The sequence below is a fragment of the Meles meles genome, chromosome 21 (genome assembly GCF_922984935.1).
Source record: "Meles meles chromosome 21, mMelMel3.1 paternal haplotype, whole genome shotgun sequence".
Lineage (NCBI taxonomy): Eukaryota > Metazoa > Chordata > Mammalia > Carnivora > Mustelidae > Meles > Meles meles.
In genome coordinates, this window is record NC_060086.1 from 19,576,248 (window position 1) to 19,597,370 (window position 21,123).

At 50.2% G+C, this 21,123-nt stretch overlaps 1 protein-coding gene across 2 annotated transcripts; it reads right to left on the bottom strand.

Annotated features, from left to right (window-relative positions):
* Positions 1 to 4,036: 4,036 nt before the first annotated feature.
* TRIM72 (tripartite motif containing 72) lies at positions 4,037 to 18,570 on the bottom strand. 2 transcript variants are annotated; one of them, XM_045994249.1, is made up of 8 exons: positions 18,199 to 18,570; positions 13,233 to 13,318; positions 12,430 to 12,826; positions 9,021 to 9,116; positions 8,704 to 8,934; positions 8,211 to 8,233; positions 7,128 to 7,246; positions 4,037 to 6,099 (listed from the first exon to the last, which is right to left on the bottom strand). In XM_045994249.1, exons 3-8 carry the CDS (start codon positions 12,817 to 12,819, stop codon positions 5,525 to 5,527), a joined length of 1,434 nt encoding a protein of 477 aa, XP_045850205.1. In that variant the 5' UTR covers positions 12,820 to 12,826; positions 13,233 to 13,318; positions 18,199 to 18,570; the 3' UTR covers positions 4,037 to 5,524. The 2 variants fall into 2 exon arrangements, with proteins under 2 accessions (XP_045850205.1, XP_045850204.1); XM_045994248.1 differs by lacking the exon at positions 18,199 to 18,570 and having other exon boundaries at positions 13,233 to 13,661.
* Between the last annotated feature and the right edge of the window lie 2,553 nt (positions 18,571 to 21,123).

Consider the following 21,123-nt stretch of genomic DNA (forward strand, 5'->3'; position numbering starts at 1 on the left):
AATAACATGGAGGACATGGGGAGATGGAGAGGAGAGGGAGTTGAGGGAAACTGGAAGGGGAGATGAACGATGAGAGACTATGGACTCTGAAAAACAACCAGAGGGTTTTGAAGGGGCGGGGGGGTGGGGGGTGGGAGGTTGAGGAAGCAGGTGGTGGGTAATAGGGAGGGCACGTACTGCATGGAGCACTGGGTGTGATGCCAAAACAATGCACATTGTTATGCTGTAAATAAACAAATTAAAAAAAATCTTTGGTTTAAAATCTTATTTGTCTAATACAAGGATTGCCACCCTAGCTTCCTTTTGATTTCCATTATCATGATAAATTGTTTTCCACCCTCTCACTTTAAATCTGGAGGTGTCTTTGGGTCTAAAATGAATCCTTTGCAGACAGCATATCAAAGGGTCTTGCTTTTTCATCCAATCTGATACCCTGTGTTTTTTGATTGGGGTATTTAGCCCAAATGGGCATTCAGGATAACTATTGAAAGATATGAATTTAGTGCCATTGTAGTGCCTGTAAGGTGATTGCTACTGTCTCTGTTCCTTTCTGGTCTATGTTACTTTGGGGCTCTCCCTTTGCTTAGAGGACCCCTTTCAATATTCCTTGTAGGGCTGGTTTTGTGATTGCAATTTTTTTTTTTAAGATTTTATTTATTTGACAGAGAGAGAGAGATCACAAGCAGGCAGAGAGGCAGACAGAGAGAGAGGAGGAAGCAGGCTCCCCGTTGAGCAGAGAGTTTGACATGAGGCTCGATCCCAGGACCCTGAGACCATGACATGATCTGAAGGCAGAGGCCTAACCCATTGAGCCACCCAGGTGCCCCAGTGATCACAATTCTTTTAGCTTCTGTTTGTCCTGGAAGCTTTTTATCACTCCTTCTATTTTCAGTGACAGCCTAGCTGCGTACTTTCCTTGTTTAGTACCCCACCTATTCAAACTTTAAAGGTACACATGCTAGACCACAGAAACTCCACCACTCAGAATCTACCCTAAAGAAACCCTTGTGCGTGTGCACATAGGAGCATATACAAGGATGCTCATTGCAGCACTGTTCATAATTACAAAAAATAGAAACAAATACCAATTAATCAGGGAATGATTAAGTAAACAATGCCACATTCATATAGTGGAATACTATATAGCAGTTAAAAAGGAGAAGGTACACTCTACATATTACAGGGATAGATCTCCTAACTATATGACTGAATGAAAAAACATGTTGTAGAATAGGTCATGTTTATGAGGAGTATGATATCATTTATATAGAAAGAAAAATATAATACTATGTATTTTCTGTGGAACATATATGTACAGGAAGTCCCAGCAAACTACTCCCCAAACTGACAACAAATATTATTTCTGATAAAGAAGAAAAAGAAGAAATTAGGAATGGGTGGGGGAGGGAAACATGATCAGAGAACATTCCCCTTATCTGTAAGATATTATTAAATATATTTGTACATCACCAGGCTCACCTATCCCCCCAATCCCTCCCCTCTAAAATCCTCAGTTTGTTTTCCAGAGTCCATAGTCTCTCGTATTTCGTTCCTTCTCTGAGTTCTCCCCTTCATTTTTCCCTTCCTTCTCCTAATGTCCTCCATGTTATTCCTTATGTTCCACAAGTAAGTGAAACCATATGACAATTGACTTTCTCTGCTTTACTTACTTTACCAGTATAATCTCCTCCAGTCCCATCCATGTTGATGCAAAAGTTGGGTATTCATCCTTTCTGATGACTGAGTACTATCCCTTGTGTATATGAACCACAAATTCTTTATCTATTCATCTGCTGAAGGATATCTCAGCTATTTCCACAGTTTGGCTATTGTGGGTGATGGATATTAAGGAGGGCATGAATTGCATGGAGCACTGGGTGTTACATGCAAACAATGAATCATGGAACACTACATCAAAAATTAATGATGCACTGTATGGTGACTAACATCACATAATAAAAAAATTTTAAGTATACCAGGGTCCAAGTCCGGGGTTCTCCAGGTGATCCCTTTTATTGAGAGCTTGTTATTCAATATTTTATCTGTCCTCATAGCTCTAGGTCTCACAATAACTAAAGCTCCTACTAGGCTTTTTATTTAAAAAAATAATTACTTGAGAGAAAGTGAGTGAGTTGGGAAGAGTCAGAGGCGGAGGGAGAAGCAGGCTCCCCAATCACACGGGGTGATCCCAGGAACCTGGGTCCATGACCTGAGTTGAAGGTGGATGCTTAACCTACTGAGCTACCTAGATGCTCTGGTTCTGTTGCCTCTATCCCTGAGGTTCAAGTATCCTCTGGGAACATGATGGTATGGCCATGAAGGACCTGAATCCATTAGTGCATGATGCCTCTTAGAGTATCAACTTTATACTTTATACTAAGATTATTATCATTCTTGATGGTAGTGGTGGTGAAAAACTTCTATAATTTAACCCATAAGTAAACATTGCAAATGGTTTCATATTAAAACAAACATATTATGGAGTACAGAATTGATGAGAATTTTTGAGATCAAACAAGAGATGTCCACAAACTCTGCATTTGTACTGGCGATGTGGATCTAACCTTCTAGACCCTCAGGGATATGAATTCCTAAAATTATTTTTAAAAATTTTAAAAATGCACAAGTCTACTTAAAGGGTTTGGGGGGGTCTTGTTTTTTTGTCTGTTTGTTTGTTTTTGCAGTGTAGCATGGCCCTGGCAGGTGCCAGTTTGTTCCTGTACACAAGGAAGTCAGGAGACACAGGAAACCTCTCAGCAGCCAGTTGCTCTGCGTTCTTAGAGTCTCCATGAAGGGGAAGGACTAAAGGAGAAGGTTCTGGTCTTTGGAGACATAGGTAATGGAGTAACCCAGCTCTGTGCTCCTGTTTCACCTTCCTACATCACCAGGAAGATTCTGGATTGTTCAGGTGGCCAACATCCAACAAGGAACACTCTGACTAGGCAAAGTTTGCCGCAGACTTGTCCCATCATGAAAGCCTTTGCCTCAGGGACCCCCCTCTCTCACTCAGTCAGCCATAGGCAAGATCACAGGGTCATTTCCCTCAATGCACACAGCTCAAGCCAAGGTAACTTTATGTAGAAAGAACCTGCGGTGGCTGTGAAAAGAAATTTTCTTGACAGAACTCCAACAAAGGGGAGCAAAGACTGAGGGCAGCAGCTGAAGAGCTGTGAAATCCATCCCTGCACCTGTGCCGAGTGTAGCTCCCGCAGCCAGCTCCCAGCAATGACCCAAACATGGCAAGGACACAAAGGCAGGCCCATACTGGGACACACTGGGCTTCCTGCACAGGCAGCTTGTAGAGAAGTCCCCACAACCATCAAGGACACTTTCATCCAAAATTCCCTCCCTCTCTCCTTCACTCAGGGTCAGATGGCAGCACAATCCGACAGCCCCGTTTGCTCCCACATGGGTATCTTCCCTCATTTAATGAGCGAACCCTTGACATTTAATGCTGTCTTGGCGCCTGTTTCTCAGAGCACCTAATTCTTCAGGAAGGGGCTTTGGGTTCTTGGACGTCGCCAGTCCGTGACAGGGAGAACATCGGAATGCACCTTGTAAAGGTGAGCTGGGGTCTAGAGAGGATAGGAAATCGTGTGAAATCATGTTTCAAGAAATTCTTGTAGGATGAGTGGGAAACAGAAAAAAGCATTCCTAACAGAGGTATGTGGTGTGGCAACACAGGGACCCCAAGAGGTCAATAGGGCCAGAGTGTAGATGTGGCTGGAGAATAGCAGGGTGTCCCAAATGCTGAGCCAAAGATCTAGGGCTTTCTCTTGCAGGGAACACGGAGTAGTTGAAAGTTTTGAACAACTGGATCCCACCACCACATTTGTGGGTTTTTTTGTTTTTTTTTAAGATTTTATTTATTTATTTGACAGAGAGAGAGAGAGAGATCACAAGTAGGCAGAGAGAAAGGGGGAAGCAGGCTCCCTGCTGAGCAGAGAGGCCGATGGGGGGCTCGATCCCAGGACCTTGAGATCATGACCTGAGCCAAAGGCAGAGGCTTTAACCCACTGAGCCACCCAGGTGCCCCCACATTTGTGTTTTTGCTAAGATGAGATGGGTCAAGACTAAAGCCAGGTGGACAATAAGGGGTTATTAGGCCTAGCAATAGGTCACTTGTCTCTTCACAAAGATTTAATGCGGAAGGAATCTGAATATAATCGTCTCTATTAACGCTACTGAATTTTACAACCAAATAACCCTTAGTGTCCAAGAACTATTCCTCTGGGAGACACAGCCAGGAATGCCCCCCAGCCAGACCTTGAGGCCTTTCTTATCCTACCCACACCTTCTTTTCACTCTATCCCCCAAGAAAATTCCCATACGGGCACCTGTTTCCAGGAGTTCCCACGCCCTTTCACATCAGCAGCAGCATGCTGGCACAGAAAGCAAAAGGCCCCATACCGTCACCTCTCGGATAGCAGCGACAGCAGCCTCCAGTCCCACCTGCTTGAGTCCCCACAGGCCTTTCCCTCTAAGGAAGAGGAACTCTCACTCTGGGCCTCAGTGGTAACTCCAGAGCCCAAGAAATGGGCCGTTGAGCTAAAACCAAAGAAGGGGTGAATCAGTAAGTAAGCAGCGAGGGGCCAACCCAGGAGAAGCGAAGTTGGTGGGGGAGGCCTTCTATTCTCCACAGGCAGCAGGGCCCAGGCTGGGATCCGCATCAGGCTCTTTCTCTGGGTTGGCAGCTTGGGGGATTACTTCAATGTCCAAGACACACTCAGTAATCATACTCCAGAGGCGAAAGGAACTAGTTAGGGGTCAGTTTATTCACTCAGCATGGTATCTGGCAGTTTTTCAATGACTGTTGAATCTCCAGAGGAACATAGTGTGGGTTTTCTATTCTTGTGAGCTGAGAGCTATCTGATAACTACCTCTGTGTAATGGAGAGCTGACTGAACAGACCAGGGTCCAAGTCCGGGGTTCTCCAGGTGATCCCACTTGTAACCTGCAGCAACAGCATGGCCCCAGGAACTTGCAAGGAAAGCAAAATTTTGGTCTGCCCCCAGACCTAGTGAACCAGAAACACAACACTCTGCTTTAACAAGTCACTGTCACATGCTTTGAAAACGTGGTTTTGATGCACACTTAAGTTGTAGAACCATGAAGGGAAAGATCTTTCTGTGTGGTGAGTCTGGACCCCCCCCCCCCACACACACACATACACACACCCCAAGGCCACCAGGAAGGAGGGAAAAGGGGCTCTTTGCTCTCCAGAGTTCTTCAGTTCCCGCCGACTGGACCCCTGACCCTTTTTCACTCCTTCCCTTAATTTCAATATCTTCCTGGAACCCTTGGGCTTCCTGGTTCCCAAACTGGGGTTTCCTCGCTGACCTGACTTTAGATATCCCTTCCTCACACCCACCCCACCCGCTCCAACCCCGAACATCTCAGAACGCTTAAGAGTCTCCAGTCCCCAACCCCCTCCGCCCTGCCTTCAGTCCCGAAAGCCCCTGCCCGCCCTGCCTCCTTCCAGGTCTGCAGGACCCTGCAACCCTCCCCAGCCCAGCGGCGCGGCTCAGGCCTCCTCGCCATCAGCCCCCACGAGCAGCAGCGGCTGAGCGTTTTTGCCCTTGTCGTGCCAACACACGTCGAAAAAGGGGTACACGGGCCCGGGCAGGCGCTCGTGGAAGGCAAAGAGCAGCTCGAGGGCGTCGGCGTCACTGGCATCATAAAAGGAGAGGACTCCGTCAGCAAAGCTCAGATAGATCCCGATTCGCGACGGCCGCCTCTCCGCAGTGCGCAGGGCGCGCGGCTCTTTGGCCTCGATGTGCGCCTCCAGGATCTTGCCGTCCCGCAGCCCGATCAGCCAGAGGCCTTGCGAGGGCACGGCGTGCAGCCGGCCGCGGCGGCTGGCCTGGGCCGCAATCACGCCGAGGGCCCAGCGCGGCTTGTCGCCCACCTCCACCTCCCAGTAGTGCTCGCCGTCGGACAGCAGCTGGCGCGCCACCACCGCCACAGCCTTGTCGAACTGGCACGGGTCCTCCCCGGCCGGCGGCGCCTTCTGATCCGAACACTCCACGCGGCGGCCCGAGGGAGATAGCACCAGACTCGGGTGGGCGGTGCTCGGGTCAAAGGTCAGGTCCTTCATAACTGCGGGGGAGGGGCGGGGGGAGTGGTCAGGCCCCTGCGTGTCTGCCTACCGCAAGCTCCTCCCAACCAACTTAGGGGCCAGCCGGTCTGCCCTCATCCCCCCAGCATCTTTGAGAGGTGAGCCCCTCTCTGCTTCCTGCCCTGGGCCAAAGACTGGATGTCTCTGAGCTTCAGTCGGCTCGGATGAAAAACGAGGCCATAACTGCCTCCTTCCAGAGTAGGAGGATTCCTTGGATACAGGACATGTAAGTCTGTAGCTAAAGCCCAGGTCACAAAGCAGAAGACGGGAAGCCTGGTCCTAGGCTGGCCCCCACCTCGCGCAGCTGTATGACTGCAGTCAAGTCTTTTTTTTTTTATTTTATTTTATCTTCTCAGTGCTCCAGGATTCTTTGTTTATGCACCACACTCAGTGCTGTCAAGTCTTGAGCCAGTCTCTGGGCCTTACTCTTGTCTTGGATAAAACAGAATCCCCTCCCCTCCCTGCCCCAGGGCAGTCAGGACTATACCAGCCCTGTGCACGTGTCCTGGAGTTCTGTAACCAATGCCACTTCACTGTGACCTAGCTCTCAGGGAGAGAAGGCAGAGCCAGTAGGAGCCTCCCCAGCCACAGGCCACCAGAGTCACTCTCTGGCTTAGGCCCATCCCCAGAGCACCAGCTCTGCACATCCTCAGCCTCCAGCTAGCAGCCATGATCATCACTGCCATCCAGCAGCGGCAGGAACTGACCCAGGATCACACAGGGCTCAACCCCCAGGCCCCAGCCTCCCCTGCTTGCCAACAGCAGTGGCAGCTTCCCGGCAAGCACAGTCCTCCCCACGTCAGTCACCCACCCATGAACCCCATGCCTCAAAGGTCCTTCTCTGAGCACAGGTTACAAGGTGCAGAGCAAACACCAGAGGTAAAGGAGCAATGGGCACCTTCTTCGATGACCTCCCAGCTGGGACTGAGAGGTCTCTCTTGTGTAGTCAGGACCTCCCCTCAACCACACGGTGACAAACACAAACCCGGAGACAGCCCCTCCCCCGTACCTGGCATCAGAGCCCGGAACATCTTCCTCCACACCTGGAATTTGAAGTCATCTGAGATGACAGGCAACTGGATATCCAACCGGGCAGGCGGTGGTGATTCTGCCAGGATCTTCTGTAGCCTGGGGGCGGGGAAGTGGGGGCAGGTGTGTGTGTGGAGGGACTTCCTGGAGGAGGAGGCATGGGGCAGGGGCAGGGCACAAGGTGTTACCCCAAAGAGAGGAGGACTGGGCTGTGGTGGAGTTCCAGGATCTCTCCTGTGTCACCCCTGGCTTAAAACTCTGTCAGAGTTTCCCTTTGGCAGGATGAGAAAATTCTAGAGGGAGATGGTGGATGCCACTGAACTTAAAATTACATACCAAAAAATGGTTGAGATGGCAAACTTTACATGGTGTATATTCTACCACAATTTTTTACTTACTTACTTAAGTAATCTCCACACTTAGTGTGGGGCTCAAAAGTCACGACCCCAAGATCAGGAGTCACAGATTCCACCAACTGAGCCAGCCAGAAGCCCCCACCAAAAAGAAGAAGAAAGAAGAAAGAAGGAAGAAGGAAGAAGAAAGAAGGAAGAAGAAGGAGGAGGAGGAGGAGAAAAAGAAAGAAGAAGGAGAAGAACCACCTTCTGTTGGGATAAGGGCCAAGCTCCTTAGTCCTTCAGTTTGACCTCACCTACCACACTGGCTTCACCCTCTCTCCCTCTTTCCAGTCTTGGCTCTTGCCCTTCTCATTGTCTGCTGTGTCTCCTCCCCCAGCTCTTCACCTCACTCCCATCACTCCTCCAGGGCCCCATGCAAATGTGCCCTGCTCTGCAAAGCCTACCCGGGCTGCCCCCTTCCCGCCACAGCAGCAGTGAGCCCTACTGATGCCTGTGTCCCCGCCCATGTCCATCCCCAGCACCTGTCTGGGAGGTCCCTGAGGAGAAGGACCAAGTCAGGGTCAGGGTCATTTCTGTGCTCAACACAAATGCAGGCAGGTGGCGGTGGACGAAATGGGGTGTACAGTCTTGCTGCGATTAGAGGGTGAGCCAGCAAGTGTGAAGACTAGGGCAAGTTGGGAAAAGGGGCAGGGCCAAGTTGATCTCACCTGCTGGTCACCAGACAGTATTTCTGGAAAGAGAGATAAAGAGATGGAAGTGAGGCAGGCAGGGGAGACACTGGGGACTTCTGAGGATGGACAGACCACTAGGAATGCTAAGTGGGGGGTCAGGAAAAATCAGACCCAAAATGAACCCAAAAGTTAAGGCCAACCCTAGCCCTTTACCTCTGTGTGAACTGTAAAAACGTACTCCCTTTCCTCAAGAGACCAATTCCAACTGGGTAGAAGATTGTCCAAATAAACACACAAACCTATAATGTCTATGATATGAATGATGACCACTTAGATTCAGTGTCCTTGTGCAGTGTGCAACGTAAACAACCATAACAGCAGCCTTAGGGGCCCGTCCCTCTCCGATGTGTGACCCGGCCTTGTCCCTGCCCCTCTCTGGACCTCAAAGTCCATGTCTGACAATGGGATGAGGTCTCTAGGCACCGAACTATGAGTGAGAAGCAGAGAGGGAAGGTCGCCCAGTGCTCACCATGAGGAACTCCGTCTGTGGCTTGTCGGCGACCTCCTCCAGGACTTTCTCCATCTGTCGTAGCTGCTCCAGGTAAGAGTTCAGGCTGCCCAGCTCTCGTCTCAAGGCCACCCCCGCCTCAGCCCGCACACGCTCTGCCTCCCGATCCAAGGAGCCCTCCAGTGCCGCCAGGAACACCCGCATCTTGCCCAGCTGATCCCCGACAGCCCCCCGGAACTGACGCACCGTCTCCTGCGGGAGCAAACAGGCAAGAGCACTAGGCTGGGAGCCCCTGCCCGACGCCTGGTGCCCAGGCCCTGCCGTGCTGAGCTGCTCACCTCCACCTCGAGCAGCTGGTGCTCCAGCACAGCCACACTCTTCTCCTTGCGCATACACGCCTCCTGCAGCTGCAGCTTCTGCTGGGGCAGTTGCGTCTGAGGGGCAGAGGCAGGAAGTGACAGGGCTGCCCCCAGCCCTACGCGCCCCTCCCCTAGGCCTGCCGTCTCTGGCTTGGCCTGAACACTGGCTCTCCCCCAGTCAGGTGGGCATCTCCCCACTCCCCAGACTCATGGGCAGATCTCTGGGCCCTCACCGGCACTGGTCCCAATGGCGAGAACTCCCTACCCTCCCACTATTTCGGGAAGTCCTCCCTGGCCTCCCATCCCTCATCCCACACCCTCCGCAGTTAGCACCCTTAGCACAAGTCTTTGTGAGGGTGACAAATGCAAACGCGGCTTGGTGTCCTCCAGCAGAGGGGTACAGCGCTGACCCAGCAGGCATCTTGGGATCAGTGTGGGGTGTATGAGGAAGAAATGCAACCTCCTCCTCTCCTGGGGCTTTGCCCCATCCTTAAAAGCAGAACAACAGCAAAACACCCCAGTCAGCCTTCCTGCCTACCCAAGGGCTGTGGGGGCAGGCAATTAAATGAAAATGTTTGCTGTGTTGGGGCAGCTGGTTCATTCAGCCAGTAGAGCATGGGACCCTTGATCTCCTGGTGGTGAGCTCCAGTCCCACCTTGGGGTAAAGCTTACTTTAAATATATATATGTGTGTGTGTGTATATATATATATATATATATATATATATGGACACTGGGTAACTCAGTGGGTTAAGCCTCTGCCTTTGGCTCAGGTCATGATCTCAGGGTCCTGGGATCGAGCCCCGCATCAGCCTCTCTGCTCAACGGGGAGCCTGCTTCCCCCTCTCTCTCTGTCTGCCTCTCTGCCTAGTTGTGATCTCTCTCTCTCTCTGTCAAATAAATAAATAAAATCTTAATATGTATAGATAGATATGATATCTATAGATAGATATCTATAGATATGATATAGATATAGATAGATATCATATCTATAGATATCATATCTATATATATATTAAGATTTTATTTATTTATAATATCTATAGATATCTATCTATCTATATGGTATATATATTTGGTAGACACAGCAGAGAGATATATAGACATAGATATAGATATAGATATCTAGAGCTAAATACTGTGTCTACCAAACACATTTGTGGGGGTTTCCTACCGTAGGCCTGCCAGTTCGTGAGCCCTGAAATGCAGGTATAGGGAAACTAAGAGCTCCTGCCGAAGTCACTCTTTGTGGGAAAAGTGTATGGCCCTGGAATCAGATGGTCCTCCATGCCTGTGTCCTCCATGGCTTCCAACCTCGGTTTCCTCTTTTGCAGAATGGAAGCAGTCTTCCTCCCTTCACCCGTGGCTGTGACGGATCTGTGGCCTCCTCCCTACTCCCCCTAAGAGAAACGGAGAGACCCTCTAGGCTCTGCCTGCAGATGAGTCCTAGTCTCAGCAGATGCCCCAGGATTAACCCATGCGCCCTGTGGCCAGCTGCCAGGTCATGCTCCAGCCTGTCACAGGACAGGGCGGACCTGGTGGCTCTCCTCATGGAGCCCTCAAAGGTTCAGTAGCAACAGGGCTAAGCCATGAGGAAGAAGCGTGATGCCATCCTGGCTACACAGGGAAAACTTGACCACTGATGACCTCAAGAATTTCAAACAGAAGCTGGGGGAGGAATCGCTGTGCTGAGGCTTTCAGAATGTCCTGCAGGGGCCACTCCAGCAGCTAGAGTCCCCACAAGCTGGCTGCCCTCTGCGGTGAGCACGACGGCTCCAGCTCTGTAGGGATCCGAGCCCAAGGCAGTCACGCTGTGCGACATTGGCACTCAGGAGGATGTGGCTCAGTTTCGGGGGGTCGCATCAGTCCCCCGTTCCCAGCACATCCCATCCGACCACTCTTGAGTCCTGGTACATGGTCTCCGGACACAAGCCCTCCTCGTCGTCAAGGACCCAGGCATCCAGCCCAGCCCCAGCCTTCCTGTATCCCTCCATCAGACCCTTCTTGGGTCCCTTCTTCAGAATTCCTGCCAGCCCTTCCCTGTGGCTTAGGGCTGGGGCTGATTCAGATCCTGGCCGAATGTATCCCACTTCTCTGCCCCCTCAGGACTCCTGGGTCACCTGGTGCTCTGTTCCATGTCACGGACTCTATTCCCTCTTCGCAGATCTCTCTCTTGGGCCCAGACCCCTGGAAAGAGGAAGCCTCTGCACTGGTCTAAGAGCCACCAATCAGCACTGGGCAGGACTGGGCAAGGCAGGAGGGTGACAGAAGGTTAGGCTGCATCCCTGGGAGAGTCTGGGGTCCTCGAATACCCACCTAAGGACAGTGGTCTACCTTCTTTAGAAGTCTGGGGGTGAAGCAGAAGAGCAGTACGCTGATATTTGTGGCTAAAGATAACCCGCAGAAGCCCACCCCACTCCTCATTCCTGAGAAGCCAATGGCAGCTTCACTGCCGGGGTTTAAGTACCGTTCCCTGCCTCCAGAACCCACCTTGCCCCTCTCCCGCACCTGTAGTTTATTGTTCCCCAGGCCCACAAATGCTTCATGGCAGACCTTGCTAAGCCTGTGTAGACACATACTCTCCCATAGCTGCATGCCTGTGACTTGCCACACGTCTGACATGAACGAGCCAGTGTGTGTGTGTGTGTGTGTGTGTGTGTGTGTGTGTCTATTCGCTTATCTCCGGGTATCTTTTCTGGGCACCCGTGGGAATCGCAAACCTTGGGGTGCACACAACTGTATGTTGGCTCTGTTAGCAAGCATTCAAGACTTCCAGCTCCATCCACAAAAACAGGTGGATTTGGGTCTCGATGCCGACCTGGGCCTGCGCACAGAGGAGCGTTCCCAGGCCTGCCTTGCCCTCCCCGGTGGATGCGGTGACCCTTGGGCCCGCACAAGTTCAGCAGCTCAGAGGAGAACTGGGGCTCAGCGAAGCAGCTGGGTGGCCTCCCCCACACCGCCCCCGGCAGCCCGACCCCCAAGCCCCGCCCCTCTAGTCCCAGCTTCCCCGCCTACACCCGCGGAAGGGCCGCGACTCGCCAGCCCAGACACCTGTTCTCCTCCCGGCTCAGCCAGCTCTGCTGTGCGGCGGCAGCCCCCGCTAAGCCCAGGAAACCTAGGTTGGGGCCGCAGCGGTTTCCCAGGGCCTGCCCCTGAGTGCCTCTTGCAGGCTCTCATCTCCGCCAGGCTCCTCCTTAAGCTCGTCCGCCCCGATTCCCCAGCGGCCTCGCCCAGCCCGCATCCCCCACAGCTGCAGGCGGCCCCGGCTCTGAAGCGCAGAATCCAGGTCAATGCTGGGACCTCCAGATCGGCCAGACCCCGCTCCCGCCAACAATCCGGTCCCGCCCCTGTTCCCCAGCCTCCGCAGGCCGCCGGATCGATTCCCGCACCTTGAGGCGCGCATGGGCTTCGGCGGCGGGCAGCAGGCGGTGGCCGCGGTGCGAACCGAGCGACGCGCACACGCCGCACACGAGCGCTCGGTCCTGCTCGCAATAGATGCTGAGCGGGTCGAGGTGCTCCTCGCAGTGGCCCTGCGGCACCTGCGCCAGCCCCTCCACCAGGCGCGCCAGCTGCAGGTTGGTGCTGAGCGCCTGTGGCCGTGTGAGTGCCTGGCAGCACGGGCAGGGCACCGTGCCGTCCGCCGCCGGCTCACCCGCCACGCGGCTCAGGCAGGCGCGGCAGAAGCTGTGGCCGCACTCGGCAGTCACCGGCGCGTCGAACAGCTGCAGGCAGAGCGGGCAGGACAGCTCCTGGTGCAGGAGGCCCGGCGCAGCCGACATGACGGTCCTGAGTAGAGGAGGGGTCAGTCAGGGAGGCTCCGCGGAAAGCCCCGGAGCTAGGCCCAGCCCCAGCCCTAGACAGGAAGGATCCCCAACCTATAAAGACCTCATTTCTCACACAGAAAAGGACTCTCGTTCTGGCCAACGCGGAGGGGGGACTCGGTTTCGATCCCAAAAGCAGTCTCAGCAGCATTTCTCAGTCCCAGCCCCCAAAACAGTCACTAACAGGAACCTTGTCTCAATCCCAGTTCCTAAACAGGATCCGGGTTGCAGTCCTTCCCTTGTCTTAGCCCCAGGCCTCAGCCCCTGCCCCAAATTCCCCAGAGCCCCCACCCTTCCCCTTCTACCTCTCCAGGATCCCCAGGCCTCCCCTCCCCCCATATCTCCAGGCCCACAGGACCCACAGGACTCACCGGTCTGGTTGGAGATCGTGGGCAAAAAGAGACTCCGGGAGGCCCACTCAAGGTCAGGCCCAAACTTAGCCGGGTGAGAGCTGTGTCTGAAAACAGGCAAAGGGCAAACAGCAAGCTCAGAGCACAGATGGGGGCTCACAGGTGCAGCTAGCAGTGGACCCCACTGGTGAGGGCACAGAGTGAATCGCAGATAGACCCTCCCAGACTGTCTTGGCCCCAGGACTATATTTAGTCGCCCTGCTCACCCCTTTCTATCACTTCTGGAAAGCGTTCTAAAAGTGAGGACTGAGTGGTCAGCGGACAAGCATCACATGTCAAGGCCACCTGTCCTGGCCCATCCACTGGCTCCTCCCTGGCTCAGCCTGGGGCCAGAAATTACAACAGCAGGGAGACCGGGCCTCTCAAGTCACAGAAAAGACAGAAACACGGTTGGGAGGAGTGTCTCCTTTCTCCCCCAACCCCCAATCCGCACTCTCCAGCCTCCCCCTTCCCTGCCTTTGGCCCATCCCCAGTTTGTACCCACTTATTCACTTACCCCCCAAGTTTCTGGCTCTCCAAGATCACACTGACCCTATTAGCTCCACCAGCAGGAGAACAGCACTTGCTCACTCCAGCCTTGGCCTCTGGGCTCGCTGGCCCCTTGGCCTGGAACACTCTTTCAGACATGGTTTCCATCCTCCTCTCCCTCAGATCTTTACCCAATGCCACCTTTCCAGTGAGGCTTTTCCCAACTCCCTGATTTTAAATCTCACATCTCCCTTCCCCTGCCCTATTTTTCCCTATAACATTTATTACCATCTAACAAGCAATATTTTACTTGGTTTTTTTTTTTACTGATTCCTCCTACCAGAACATAAATTTTATACACTGCTTGTCTCCAATTTAGAATAAAGCATGTGCACACTACAGGGGCTCAGTAAGTACTCAGTGAATGAATAAACACGCAAGGTCACTGAGTCCTCCTTTGGCCTCTCAGCCACACTTTCAGCTTTTCCTGGATTTGTCCGTTTCTCCCTCCCTCAACCTCATTCTGCCTGTCTTAATCTGAGTTTCTGTTTATGTTTCAGAAACATGAGGACTTTGGACTCTCTTTTTGCCTCTCTCTTGGGATTTTAATGTCCATTTTTATTAATTTTATCCCAAATGAGCACATGGGGTGTTCTGGATCAGAGACAGGCTTACTAAATCTCTGCCAGGAAATAGTAGATGTCTGGCTCCCTGTGCCCTAGAATGATGGGATAAGAGCCAAGTTAACTGGCCCACGACAGTAGCCAGGTATCCTACAGAGGATCCACAAGGAATTCTTCCTTTCCCTGATTATCGAGGAGAAGAAATCAATTGCCCCTCTCCCCTGCTTAAAGATGATTTTTTTTTTAAAGATTTTATTTATTTATTTGACAGACAGGGATCACAAGTAGGCAGAGAGGCAGGCAGATGGGGGGTGGGGTCCGATGCAGGGCTCCATCCCAGGACCCTGAGATCACGACCTGAGCGGAAGGCAGAGACTTAACCCACAGAGACACCCAGGTGCCCCCTTAAAGATCTTCTTCCTCCAACTCTTTGGCAAGTAAATATATCTCCCCAGGAGCCAGATAGCTCCCTACACGTCTCAGCTCAAGTCTTTGGTTTTACTGTTTTTATTCTGTTTTGGTTTTTTTTAATTTCACAAAGATATTTTATTTAACCCAATGTATCCAAAATATTATCATCTGAAATGTAACTAATATGAAAATTACTAATGTGGGGCACCCGTCTGGCTCAGTTGGTAGACCACGCAACCCTTGATCTCGGGGTCATGAATTTAAGCTCCATGTTGGGCATAGAGCTTACTAAAATAAAATACTAATGAAATATTTTACATTCTTTCTTTCATACTTAGTCTTTGATATCAGGTGTGTATATTATATTGAGGGCACATCTTATTTCAGACTGGCCTCATTTCAGGTGCTCAAGAGCCATGTGTTGATGGTAGCTATCAAATGGGAGAGCACAGCTCTATAATCGTCATGATCTTATAATAGATTAATTTTAAGATTATCTTATTAAGCCTTGCTGATTTTTTTAAAGACCTTATTTATTTATTTGACAGACAGAGATCACAAGTAGGCAGAGAGGCAGGCAAAGGAGTGGGGCGGGGGGGGGGGGGGGGAAGCAGTCTCCCTGCTGAGCAGAGAGCCTGATGTGGGGCTGGATCCCAGGACCTTGAGATCATGACCTGAGTGGAAGGCAGAGGCGTTAAACCACTGGGCCACCCAGGCGCCCCAGCCCTGTTGATTAAATATAGATTTGCTCACTCGTGCTTGATTAAAATCCTAGAAAAATGTGAATGGGGGTTGGGGGAAGAACTCAGTTATTTAAACAGAGTATTCTTGTATTTATATACAAAAGTTATATTTATGAACTGAACTTCCCATTTGTTTTTGTTGTGGGTTTGTTTTTTTTTTTTCTGGTAACTTCTCCTACCCTCCCTCCCAACCCATGCTATTTTTCTTCTTTTTTTTTTTGTTTTGTTTTCTTTTGTTTTGTTAAGATATAATGTATTATTTGTTTCAGGGATACAGGACTGTGATGCATCAGTCCTACACAATACTCAGAAATACTCAGAGCTCACCACAACACATACCCTCTTCGTGTCCATCACCCAACCACCCCCACCCATTCCTTTTAATAATTTGTTAAATCCCAAAGCAGTGTCTAGATAAACAATGACTTGCATCCCAAAAGCATGAGTAAAACCTAAATACGACAAGTCTTCAGACTTGTCTCCAAGTTCCATTTCTCCCTAAACATTTGAAGCTCTTGCATGTTGCATGCTGGCCCACTTAGGAAGCTTCCCCAGGCTTCCTGGCACCTTTGGACTTAACCTAGGAACCTTGTACAGGCTATCATGATTTAGGCCTCTCAGGAAGAGATAAGTCTTATTATTCTTTTGGATCAAAGCCACTAGCTACACAAATGACTAAAGTATTGAAAAGTCTCAGGAAGCTCCTAGGGCTTTTTACCAGAACCCTGAGCAGCCCAGGGCGGTTTGATTTCCCTGAACAGGAGGGGGTGGGGATGACAGCCTATCTGGAGGCGATCTCTGAAACCACAAGTCAATGTGCTGAATGTTGATCTCACCTGGAGTTCCCATCACTGCCAGGCTGAGGATGAAGGCTTTGGTCAAAAGGAGTGGGTGCCCAGGACAAGGGGGTGACAGTCAACTCAATCTCTTCCTGTGCATGGGCCAGATCTGACCTCTGACCCATGGGAGGGACACTGGTTGTCGACAGCAGGGAACATATCGAGGAGGAAGTAAGGACTTGGGTTGCTAATCCTAAAATGAAGCTCTCTGAAGTCCCCGCAGCTAGGGCTCAGAGGGGGCAGATTTTGGCTTGTCCTAAGGGAGAGCTTCCCAGTGGCTAAAGTCATAAATGCCATGGAAGGTGAGAGCTCCTCGTATTGGGTAAATGCCAGGAAGAAGGCAGAAATCCTCCAATCAGGGCCAGAGCAAAAGCAGGTCCTGAATGCTGATGTCACAAATTCATGTTGCGTACACCCAGGAAGGTCACCTATCTCTCTGGACTCCAACTTCTCGAGCTACAACGTGAGGATAAGTAGGAAAATAATATCATCCCTGTAGGGTTGTTATGAGGATTAAACCAGATATTATATTAAACAAACACCAGAGGCAGTGTGCTGACACCCAGGGGCTTAGGGGGCAGTGACTGCCACCACTAGGCTCAAATCTTGACTCTGCTCTATCCTCATGTGACTTTGGGCAAGTCACTTAACCTGATTTTCTCAATTGTAAAATGGAAATCATGTAAGGATTTTTATTAAGACTCTTAGATTGGGGGGACAGGGTGCCTGGGTGACTCAGTCATTAAGCATCTGCCTTCGGCTCAGGTCATGATCCCAGAATCCTGGGATCAAGCCCCACACTGTGGGGGGGGGGGGGGGAGGTCCTTGCTCATCAGGGAGCCTGCTTCTCCCTCTCCATCTGCCTTCTGCTCTCCCTGCTTGTGCTCTCTCTCTCTTTCTCTGTCAAATAAATAAATAAAATCTTAAAAAAAAAAAAAAAAGACCCTTGGATTGGGGCACCTGAGTGGCTCAGTTAATTGAGCATCCAGCTGTTGATTTCGGCTCAGATCATGATCTCGGGGTCATGATACAAAGCCCAACATCAGCCTGTACACTCAGCAGGGAGTCTGCTGAAGATTCTCTCTCCATCTCCTTCTGTCCTTCCACTCTACTCCCCCAGCTCACTCATGCACTCTCTCTCAAATGAATCTTTAAAAAAAAAAATTCTTGGGGTTGCCTGGGTGGCTCAGTGGGTTAAGCCGCTGCCTTCAGCTCAGGCCATGATCCCAGGATCCTGGGATCGAGTCCCACATCGGGCTCTCGGCTCGGCGGGGAGCCTGCTTCCCTTCCTCTCTCTCTGCCTCCCTCTCTGTCTACTTGTGATCTCTCTCTGTCAAATAAATAAATAAAATCTTTAAAAAAAAAAAAATTCTTGGGTTATTATGAAGATTCAGCAAACTAATTCAACAAAACTCTTATAACAATGCCAAGCCCATAGGAAATGTTCAATAAATGTTGGCTATTGATATTATTATAATTATTATTACTAAGTATTCCAAGGAATCCTCCATATAACTCTATAAGTTAAATAACATCATCCCTACTTCAGAGACTGGAAAACTAAGGTTCAGAAACTTTAACAAGTTTAACAATTGACAAAATCACCTACCTGTTCCAACCATTTCACCATTCTTAATCCATTTATAACCTCATAAACTCATTTATAACCTTGTAACCACTCAACATTGTTTCTATTTTACAGGAGGCCATGAGGGACAAGATTAAGTGGCCTGACCAGTGTTCTGGAGATCTGTGGTCTTGGCTGCAGAAGAAGCAATCTGGTTCCTGCGATCAAGGGTTTCTATGGTTAGGTGAGGAGAAGCACACCCAAGAGACATCTTACCACCAATAACAGCTCTGGCTCCAGTCCAGGGGCAAAAGGGTGGACCTGAAGTAAAACTTGAAAGTTCTTTTCTTGCCAGGGATCAAAGTTCAGAGCTCTGGGCACTCCCCCCAGAAAAGGAGGTGTTGAGGGAGAAGGGATTATCATGGCTTCCCAGAGAGCTGCCCAAACCTCCTGTTCCCCACCTCCCCAGATGGAAATCACCCTGGCAGTGTCCAGGAACGAGTAGGCTCTGCCTCTACCTCCCTGATTTTGGCCAAGTCACTGCCCTTCTCAGGGTCCTGATTCCGTATGGGCTGATGAGGTGAGCACATTCACATTACAGAACACAGACCCAGCGAGGGGCTGTGACCTCCCTAAGTCACAGCTAAGAGGATCTGGGAATCAAATCTGAGTAGAGCTGATACCAGTCAGCTCCTTCCTTTCCCACTATTCAACCATCTTCTGAATGTGAATTCTAGAGCTTTCTGCAAAGAGGAGGAAGTTAATGTTATCATTACTACTATCGTAATATCTACCCTCCTAAGATGTTTGTGGACAGTCTGGAGGATGCATAAATTTCCATATACATAATCTCTCCAAGCCATTTGTCAATTTTCAAGGAGGTAAGGATGGTGGTCGGAATTTGGGCCTAGGGATCAGATGGTTCAATCTGTGTTTCCTCATTTACCACCATTGTTGGCTTCGAGAGTAATTTCTGAAAACCTCAGTTTTCTCCTGTGTAAGGTGGGATAATTAACACTCCTCACGGGATGTCAGGAGGTTTAAATGAGATTATGCATGTTATGTTATGCACATGCCTAGAACATAGTAAATTCTAAAGAATGGAAACTGTTATTACTACTATTACTGTATCCCACCAGCACTTACCACGTGGGTGAGTGTCTAGTAGATCCTTAATACACGTATTTAGAATAAAATAGGGGTGCCTGGGTGCCTCAGGCCGTTAAGCCTCTGAGTCTTGACTTCCGCTCAGGTCACGCTCTCAGGATGGTGAGATGAAGCCCCGTGTCAGGCTCCACAGTGGGCATGAAGCCTGACTCCTGATGAATGTTGGGACAAGCAGTAACTCATCAAGTCGACCAGAAGGGAAAAGAGGGCAAGCAGAGGACAGCTGCCACTTATGGAGGGAAGTCCAGAGGCTAACAGGGTCGAAGGTGTAGCTAAGGAGGTTGGCAAGGATTTTGAAGGCCAAGCCAAGGAGCTTGGACTTGGTTCTGAGGGCACTGGAGAGTCACAGATTTCTGAGCAGGGAAGGAGTAAGGTCGATGTGTGGGCTAGGAAGAGGAAGCCTGTCGGCCACAGCGTACAAAATGAGCTAGAGATTCTAAAAGGATAAAGACCAGTGAAGAGGCACAATAATAAACAGCCATAAGCCAAGGAACACTGGCTTTTGGACCACAAGTGCCACCCATGGTGAGGATGTTGGCACGCAACATACCCAAAGCATGGGGCAACACGAACAAGGATGGGGAGTGAGCCCTGCCACTACCCTTGCTGGAAGCTCTTGAATACAACACGCTGCAGGTACCACGGCCTCATTTATTCCTTCATTTAGCAAACATTCTCCACGCACCTCCTACGTATCACTCTCTTGATGCCGGGGATTCAGCAACGAACAAGACAGACAAGGTCCCTGCTCTCACTGAGCTCACATTCTGATGGGCGATGGATGTCCAATAAATCAGATGGATATCAGATGTCCATCTGATGGACGTCAGGAGCACATCAGCAAAAGGCATGGTGATTGCTACAACCCAGCTGAACTGGAAAAATGGGTTCCCAATACCCACCTAGGAAGGAGAGCCCAGATTCAAACTAGACACTATATAGCTTCAAGCCCAATCTTCTAGCTCCTGGCAGTTGCCTCTTTGAAAGTTTGTATGTAAACAATGCCCTCCAGTTACTGGTATCCTCCCTTGAACCACAAGGTGCCTTCGTTGTTGTTTTTTAATTTAAATTCTAGTTAGTTGATATATAGCTCAATATTGGTTTCAGGAGCACAGTTCAGCAATTCATCATTTACATGTAATGCCCAGTGCTCATTATAACACATGCCCTCCTTAATACCCACCTCTCTCCATCAACATTCCTCTCTTTAGTTAAGTCTCTCATGATTTGCTTCCCACAAGGTCCCTTCACTCATTTCTGATTCCACCATAGGCTTGTTCTAGATGTTGTGGATACAACAATGATCTGGACAGGCACAATTTACAGACTGGCAGTGAAGACTAATGCCAAGCAAATCCACGTAGTTACAATCCAGTCACAATTGCTATGAGAGCAGGTGTTATGAACTAGTCCTGGAGGAATTCTAAACCTGGTTGGCCAGAGGAAGTGACACTTAACTGGAAACCTAAAGTCTCAAGAATTTAGCAGGCCAAGAGTAAGGGAAGAGATTCTCAGGTCAAGGGAACATGTTGAAAGGCTTGGAGAGGGGCACCTGGGTAGCTCAGTAGGTTAAGTGTCTGCCTTCCTCTGGGGTCATAATCCCAGGATCTTGGGACAGAGTCCCACATCAGGCTCCCTCCTTAGCGGGGAGTCCACTTCTCCCTCTGCCTGTCCACCACCATGCTCTCTCTGAAATAAAATCTTTAAAAAACAAAACCAAAAAAAGACTTGGGAAGCAAAGTAGTGTTGCACATTTGAGGAACTGAGAGGACAGTGTGGTTGAAACTCAGAGATGGAGGGAGAACAGGGTGTGGCACAAGACAAGTCTGCTGAGGTTCACGGGGGCCAGACCAGCAGGGCCTTCCCAGACATGTTAAAGGCAAGTTAAGGATTCTGGGCGCAGCTTGGGCTCCAATGCCTACTCATGCCACATTTCACTTGCTCTTCTACATAAAGCCCTCTGGGCCCAGAGTGGCTCTGCACCCATAACTTTCCCTCCAGTCAAGAAGTTTCACAAGTATCTCATTATCATTT